Raw genomic sequence first — 8431 nt, 5'->3', positions numbered from 1 at the left:
AGGCATTTGGTGTCATTGGAGTCCCAGGCTCCTTTCATATTGTTGCTCAACCCATGTATGTCTTCCATTTCCAGGTTACTTCATGGTTCAAAATGGCTTCTGGAGCTCCAGCCATTGCATCTACATTCCAGCCATCAGGAAGGGAATGGGATGAGCTCATTTCATTCAGGAAAATTCTTAGAATGTACACATACCACCTCCATTTACATCCCATCATCAGAAACAGTATAGCTTTCAATAGTAATATGACTATGCCTAACTTCTAGGAAGGATAGGGTGTATAATCTGACCCTCTCCAAAGTAACATTTGCTCAGATGAAAATCACAGTTAATTTATTAAGGTAGAGGAAGAGAGCTAGCAGTCTCTCCTATACAATATGCCATTTTATTTATAATAATAATAGTATTCAATTTGCCCTTCAACGAATAAAAGGTGGCCACAGAGGGAAATCAGACACCAAGGCTAGAAGGCAGGACACCCAAATTAGAGTTTCAATCCTATCCTGAACTGTGTGGCTTTGGTCAAGACTCTGAAGTTCTCTGGGCTTGTTTTACACCATCTGAAATTGAACCCCAATACCACTAGAGACCCCTGGGGATACTTCTGGATCATCTCCAGATCGAGGCTTCTCATTGCCTGGGTCCCTTCCTTCTTCAGGTCTCCTCCGACTTCACTTCCTCAGCACAACCTCCCTCCCTGCACCCCTACCTCTGCTGTGGTCCCCACCCACTCACACAGCTCCAGTCCTTGCTCCTCATGGCACTTGTGATGTGTGTGGCTAGGTATTTACTGACAGGCTTGCTTGCTAGATGGCTGTCACGTGACCGTGAGCTCTGTGGGGGCAGGGGCCACATGGCCTGTCCATCTCTGTATCCCAGCAATCCCCAGTAAATACCTGCTGGCTGGCTGGCCGATGGCTTAAAGTCTTGGTTCTACCTACTAAATGCTTGTAGGGGCAGAACTCACCCCTAAGAATGCACTTTCTGGAAGGGAATTAGAAACACAGGTGGAAAACGAAATATGAAACCTACTGTGAGTTTAGGAGAGCATTGTCTGTGGCTGGGGGAACTGCAGAAGATTTTTCCTACGGCAGCTTCTCCACTGAGACCAAAACCCTTATCCACCTGCTTCCAGAAGCTCTAGGCAGGTGCCCAATGACAGGAATCTGTGGCCCAGGTGTCCTAGCCTGGGCAGAATTCCTGCGCCTACAGAGCCACTAGAAACTGGCAATTTGTACATGCAAATGCAGCAATAATGAACCTTAGGCTTCCAGTCACCTTGCCCACTCAAGCATCCAAACTACCAGTGACTGATTCCATCACACCCTCCAGGCGGAAAGGGGGTCCCTCCTGTGTGAGAGGCCTGGCTTCGTCATTTTCCTAACAACCACCAAATGGTTCCACTTCCGGGTCTTCAGCCCTTCAACAGGCCTCATGGCATTTAAGCCTCCCAGTGACCCTGCAAGGTCCGCCAGAGCGGAGGGGTAGATTGGCTCATCCCAGCTTCAAATCCTCTGACTGAAGAGAGGTGCGGGCTGGTCTCCAAAGCACAGGCTCATAGCCCTGCACAACCCCCACCCCAACACTGTCTGATGGTGATGAATACCAATCCCAGGAAGGGCCCCTGTGTCCCCCTTAGAGCCCCCTCCCCACAAGCAGTCACAAGGGGCTCTCAGCAGAAGGGCGGGGGCAGAGCCAGCCAGAGAACAATGGGCCCAGGCGAGGGGGGAGTCGGTGGGGTTCCCTGGCTGCCTTGTCATCGCCATAAACCTCATTACCTCCCGGTCCCCTAGGCCGCCTCTCTCCTTACCCAAGGCATCCGCTGGCTTCGCTGCTGATTCCCACATGGCGTGAAAAGCTCTTAAACCCCCCGCTGTATTTTTAATGGGGGCAGTGACTAATTTAGCCCTACGCCACCAACCGTCAAATCAAATCTTCTGTTGGTACTTACTGAGGACTCACCTGGGCTCCATGGGGTTCAGGATAAATCTGGAGCTGGAGAGGGCCCAGAGACGGTGATCCGGCAAGCCCTGGAACATGCCGGTCCTGCCCGCAGCCTTTGGTGCTGTCTCCAAGGCAGGTCTGGCTGTGAACGCAGGGCAGACTGTGGCTGGCCACACTTTGGGGGACACGAATGCCTACCCTGAGGTCTCCCCACTAAAACGGCCAAGTCTCCAGGGGACTGAACATTGAAGTTCACTGCCTTCGACTTCCAGGAGGCAAGAACCCTGAATTCTAAGGGCGACTGCTCCATTTTGCCCAGCACTGGCCAGGAGTCAGCTCTGATTTGCAGGTGTGATGTGCATTTTGTGAAACTGAACGCCCCACCCATGTGAGAGAGAACCTGACAGGGGAGGCTTTTTAAAGGAGAACTCTTACAGGTCACCAGAAGCCCCTCGATATGGGAGTCAGAAGATGCCGGGTATAATTGCTACAAATTCCACGCCCGTGACTTAGTATTACATTGTAATTAGGTGCAATCTGTCTGCCTGTTTCATTTCCGCTCTGCAGAGGGTAATAACCAATTTTCTTGCCCCTTGTGAAAAGTTAACAAGGAAGGGCTTCCCCGCGCAGGTTCTGAAGCCCTGGCCTCTGATTGGCAAGTCAGCCAGGCACCAGCATGACGGAGGTATGGGTGTGGGAGGACGGCCTTGTGGGGGACTGAGGTTGCTGCGGGGGCGGGCGGTGGCCTGGGGCGCCAGCAGGGCCAGAGGGAGGTGAGGAAAGCAAGGCAACCAGGGTGTGAAGTGTCAGGGAGCATCCCTTCTTAGGGTTTGCAAGTGCAGGGGGGACCCCCTGAGATTTTGTGCTCGCCCCACTAGAGTCTTGGCCCCGGGCACGGGTCTCAGCACTTCCATGTCTCCCTGATCTCTGTGATTGGGAACCCGCTGCTCCCACCTGGCTCTGCTCTGCAGAGTCGCCTCCAGTTCCTGTCACATCCTCATGCCTCGAGCACAAATAGAATCCAAGTCCTACCTGATGTCCTGGTGAGGTAAGGGTTAACTGCTTGACCACCTGCATCCAGCAGGTGGGAGAGCCATCCCCACGGGGAGGAACAGGGGCCCAACATGGATAAGCCCACTTACTAAGTCCAAGCCCCCCTTCCCCCCCACAAATGGAAAGATCAGAGTATTTCAGCTTTAAGGATTCCTTCTGTTCTGACTTCTATGACCACTGCCACCTGATCCAGACTGCAGGTGTCAGGTTACAGTGTGTCCTCCTTCCCGAGGGAAGCTGGGTCTATTGTGCGCAGGTCCCCACGGGCACAGGCAATCCCATGGGGACTCTTGTAGGGACATACCCTATGGGTGACGACAGCACCCCTCCCCCCAGAGCCCCAAGCTGGGGAGGAGAGAACCAGGCAGCAGATGCTAATTGCATGGATTCCCTTTATTGAACTGTACTAGTTACTGCAGTCAGATTAAGTCACATTTAAAAGCAGACCATCCAGTTGCACTGAAACCGATTATATTCATTACATAGTTTTAATCACTGTCCGGTGAACTGGCAAATCCAATCAAAGCATTAGTCTTTAATTAAAAAATTAAAAGGAAATATTCAGACAATAGCCAAGCAATCACATCACGATGCACAATTACCTAGAATTGCAATTAAAAAGTAGTTAACCGAAGGGGGGGGGAGGAAAGAAAAACAAGAAAGAAAAAAAAGAAGCAAAGGAAAAAAAATCACACTAATCCTTTTTTAAAAACTATCAATATAATACATGAAGGAACAAAGGACAATAGCCTCAAAAAGCGGGTTTCTCTAACTCTAGAAATGTAGTCTTCGGCGGAAACTCTAAAAGCACACTAGCAGGACAATAAAAAATACTGAGCATGGAATACTTTTAATCTCTGCCATTAATATTCATTTCCAGCTGCTTATAATAGCAGCGCCTCATGGCCAAATCATTAGAGTTTTACATCTGGGTTGCAAATGACACTTTGATTGGATGTAATGTTCAAATGGCCCTCCCCACGGCGTCTCCGGCAAGCCTTCTGCGGAGAGGCGTCCTGTCGAGCGGTCCCTCACTGTGCGTGCTGGCTCATCGTGTGGTTCTGCAAAGGCGAAGAAAGGAGACACGCATGAGGGCAGAAGATGGAGAGCAGGCCCGTCCCCTCCTACTCGGTGCACTGACGCCGGGAGCCACAGAAAAGCGTCTCGATTATTACAAAACAAAATGCAACAAGGAAAAAGTGCTCGGGGGACACGGCTGCCAAGACGCCACGTTGATCGGGGGCTCGGGGATGAGTTCCTGTGGCTGCCAGCCTGGGCTCTCTATAAGTTGTTTTTTTCTTTTTTAAAGACCGGTCAGGTCTTAACCACCGGGGCTGGCTATCGGGAGGGCGAGGGGACACGCCAGGAGGGGGCTGGCAGGAATGAAAGCCTCCCCGGCTCACCCCTCCCCGTCTCCCCTTGGCTCCGACCAGGAGGAGCACATTCTATCCGATCGCCTGCAGGCTTCCCCCAGACCCCGCTGTCGGCCCTTCCCGGGAGCTGCTCCGAGCCTCGCGGAGGGAGACAGCAGATGTGCCACGCGGCTCTGCGGCCAAGAAACCCCCGAGTGGCACAGACGTGCTGAGGCAGCGGGCGGCAGCGGTGCCGGCGGCCGACGACGGGTCACCCGGCGGGAGGGCGCGGGAGGAGGCCGCCCGCCAGTCGGGTCACGTGACAGCGCTGCGGCCAGAAGAGTGTGCGGTTTGCCCGGAAGCGCCTGGGCGTCCAGGGTCCAGGTGGGACCCTCTGGCCAAAGGCTTCGCTCCCACCATCGCCCGTGGCATTTCTTCCCTGATGCCAGCCCGAGCAGGCCTGCGGTGTTGATACGTTTTCAGAGGAGCCATTGGCCTGGGGCCGGGGGTGGGATCTAGCCCCTGAGAGTGGTTTTCTTTTCAGTGTGGTCCCTGTTCTAAATCCAGACCCATCTCATCAAAGCCTCAGGTAGTGTCCAATCTCATGCCACCTGGAGATGGGACGCAATATCCACCCAGGGCAGAGGAGCCCGTGCTTGGGGGCAGCACTGGACCTCCAGTCACGAGGGGCAAGGTCTCCCCAAGAGCTGGGCGCCCCAGCCGGCGCAGCGACTCCTCTGGGGCTGGGAGCCGCCGGCCTGCAGCTCTGCCGATGACCACCAGAGGTCAGACGCGGCGCTGAGTCTCTCTCTTGGGCTCCGGGTCGGAGCCATGAGGGCCACCAGAGGATGTCGGATGCCCGCAGTTTTGCCGGGGCTGGGGGCCCTGCAGCCACCCCCGCTTCCTGGCCCAGGGCCCCCGTGGCAGCCCCTTCCAACAGACTGCACTGCTGCTGCTTTGGTGGTGATGTCACCAATCCCCGCGGCAAGCTCACCGCGAGGGAGGGGCAGTGCCCTGTCCGCTCGCAGCAGATGCCTGCTGATGCCCGCAGCACAGAGCGCCAAACACTGCTGTCCTCTTTCCTTGGGCTCCTGGGTGCAGGCCACATGGCTGGTGCTTGGCAAGCACACGTGCTCTGTGCTGTTAGAGGTACATTTCTTTCAGTCTTCACAATAGCCTTACAAGGTAGGACGTGGTTAAGATGAGGATATGAGGCTCAGAGAGGCTCAATTACTGGTTCAAGGTCATCCAGCTCGGAATCAGGTGGGGTTGATCCAGGCAACCGGAATCCAAGAAAGCTGGGCCTTGGGCTTAGGGAAGGCAGGCTTCCCAGCACCCCCCAACTCGCGGGCATCCCAGTCCACAGATCATCCGCACTCCACACCAGGCATGAGGACAGACTCTGCCAGCGTGGCCTGGCACCTCGGTGGGGGTGCCATGGACCCAGAGGCACAAGGCAGGTTGTCTGAGGCCACAGATGGGATGCGGCGGTTTCCATGGGAACGCCCACCCTCCGGCCCAGGCACCTCTCCCTGCACTTGTGCACGGACAGGCAGCCAGTCCTGCAGGGAGCCAAACCCACCCTACAGCAAAGCATCCTCCTGGCTTTCAAACCTCTGCTGGATTCACTTCTTACCTCCTCCTTCTTTCCTCCTAACCAAACCATGCTTGAGGTCCACCGGGCACCCGGTCACTTGCCATCCCTCCCTGCAGCCCCCTCCGGGCACTTACGACTGACCTCCCACATATCTATGTGCCTCCCAAGTGCGAGACTAGTCTCCTCTGCTGAGCTGCACACAGGAGGGCCTCACCTCCTCTCTCAGCCCCACAGGGCTTGGCCCAGGGCTGGGCGCACAGTGCCCAGTGGTGACACAGCAGGCACAGCTGCCCAGGAACGACTGGGGGTCTCACTCTGCCACCCTGCCAACAGCCGGTCCATTAACAGTGCCATGTGGCCAGGGTACCTGGGTGTGGTCAGGTCCTTCTTTATTTATGGGGGATGGGGAGGAGGAGGGGGAGGAGGGAGGTTTGGAGGATAAACATATACAGTTCTTTTTCTATCCTCAAATTATGGTTCCTGGCAGAATGCAGACCCTAAGTTCATAATTCTGAATGAATCAATGGACAGATAAATAAGTGTATGGGTAGGGTGTTGATATGTGGAAGGCGAGGGGGCATTCTGAGTGGAAGACACGGCCCAGCATGAAGGGGTGGAGGCTGGAGTAAGCCTGGGAAGAGCAGGCACCAGTGGGATGATCCCAGCACAGTGGTCACAAGGGGACTGGGAGGTATTTAGACCCTGCATGCCCCTGACTGTGGACTTTGTTCCATAAGCAGCAGAAAACCAGAGAGGATATTTGATCTCTAGGAAATTCTCAAGGACCACCCACCACTGCCATGGGGAGAGGCGGGTGTCCAGGGATCTCTGGATAATGAAACAGCCTCTTGCCAGGATGCAAGAACAGGGCCAATATAACACCCATGGTTCACACTGGCCCATCCCCTGGCTGGCGGCATGAAATCCAGGAGGCAGGAGCCTGTGCTTAGGACCACTGGTCAGGAAAATAAGAGAATAAATGTCACTTGTCAGATGAAGACCACAGTGGGCTTTTCCTCTTAAGCAGCAAGTAGTTCTTCAGTTAGACTCAAGAAAGAACTGCCTCAAAGAGAGTTCTGAGACAGAAGGGTAAAACTTCCTTCCCTGAAGTTCTGTAAGAACAAAAGCCCAGGATGTCATAGCAGATGGAAATGTCGAAACTTGATGCCCCATGGGGCCGGGCACCAGAATTCATTCGGCACTGCATTATTAAGTACCTGCTGGGTGCTCTGCTCGGGGCCGGGCACAGTACAGGGTAGGGGAAGACTCCAGCTGGGCCCACCCCTCTCAAGGGACTTGCTGGGGGTGGTGGTGCTCAAGACACACAGACACCCAAACGTTCGTGTGGGATTAATGGTGCAGATGGCGGCTCAGCGAGGGAGAACGGTCCACGCCACCCAGTTAGGGGTGTGTGTGATGCAGGGTGCCAATGCGGCCAGGCGTTTGGCCGGGGAGGGCATGGGCTCCTCCACAGCCTGAGGGCACGGTCTCTGGAAGGGCAGAGGGGGTGGCGGGGATCCGTCACCAGGACTCACCAATCACCCAACACACCTGTGCGCTGAGCGGCTCCTGGCAGAGCGACGGCTGATCGGCACAGGTGAATAAACGGAAAACCCGCAGCCCCTTCCCCGCGGCTAGCTGCTGGTGCTCTAGGGGTGGAGGGGCTTCATCAAGCCTCTTAAAGAGCCCCTTCTACCCGGCATGGCTCTCACAAGGGCATTTGGCTTAATCTCTATTTCTCTATTTATGCCTGTTCTATATTTAGCCCCTTCAGAGAAGGAAGAAAATTGTTTTTTAAAGATACTACCAACCCTGCAGATAAACACTTCCCAGCACCATAAAGGCCGGGGGTGGGAGCCAGGAAGGACTGGAAGGCGCCCAGAGGGGAGGCCTGGCATCCACAAGGGCCTCTCTGCCTGCCAGGGAGACGCAGGTGTGGGCCGAGAAGCAGGTGAGAAAAATAAAACGGGGGGGAGGGGGGCAGGCAGGGAGGGAGGGGACAGGGGCACTGGTTTGCGACTGAGATGCACTCATTCAGCAGAAGTGCACACGGCTCTCAAGGAGACAGGGTTCTGCTCGGACCCGTTTTGGGTGCCTGTGCCTGGTGCACTGGGTCACCTGTCCCGGCACATAAGTTCCTAATGGTGAGGGGCTGGCAGGCTGGGCGGTGCTGTTGGTGTGGTGTCTGGGATCCTGCTCTCTGTGCAGGTTGTCAGCAGAGCGCTCAGACCAGGGAACCCTTTGTTACACCCTTGCCTTCATTTACATGGCCATCCATTCACTCAACAAACCTTCACTGAATCTGCTGGGTGACAGCCACCCCGCTTGCCGCTGGGCATTTAGCAGCCAAATGATCCGCTTTAGAGCCCAAGCCAGGGTGTGTGCTGGGCACAGAGGAGCCCGCTAGGAGCACGTTGCTGGACCTTCCTTCCCCAAGCACTGACACCCACCTGAATGGGCCAGTCGGGGAGTTCCCTCCTGGTCT

General features: G+C 55.2%; 1 protein-coding gene across 1 annotated transcript in view; it reads right to left on the bottom strand.

Annotated features, from left to right (window-relative positions):
- Positions 1 to 3369: 3369 nt before the first annotated feature.
- ZNF423 (zinc finger protein 423) overlaps positions 3370 to 8431 on the bottom strand; it is a 262115-nt gene continuing 257053 nt past the window's right edge. Inside the window, exon 7 of the mRNA XM_029926127.1 lies at positions 3370 to 4058. Coding sequence (XP_029781987.1) covers positions 4029 to 4058 — 30 coding nt within the window. The 3' untranslated portion in view covers positions 3370 to 4028. The remainder of the gene's footprint in view (positions 4059 to 8431) is intronic.

Source organism: Suricata suricatta, chromosome 16 (genome assembly GCF_006229205.1).
Source record: "Suricata suricatta isolate VVHF042 chromosome 16, meerkat_22Aug2017_6uvM2_HiC, whole genome shotgun sequence".
In the NCBI taxonomy this organism is placed as follows: domain Eukaryota; kingdom Metazoa; phylum Chordata; class Mammalia; order Carnivora; family Herpestidae; genus Suricata; species Suricata suricatta.
The sequence above is the reverse complement of the archived record's forward strand: the minus strand, read 5'-3'. Positions and strand labels throughout refer to the sequence as shown.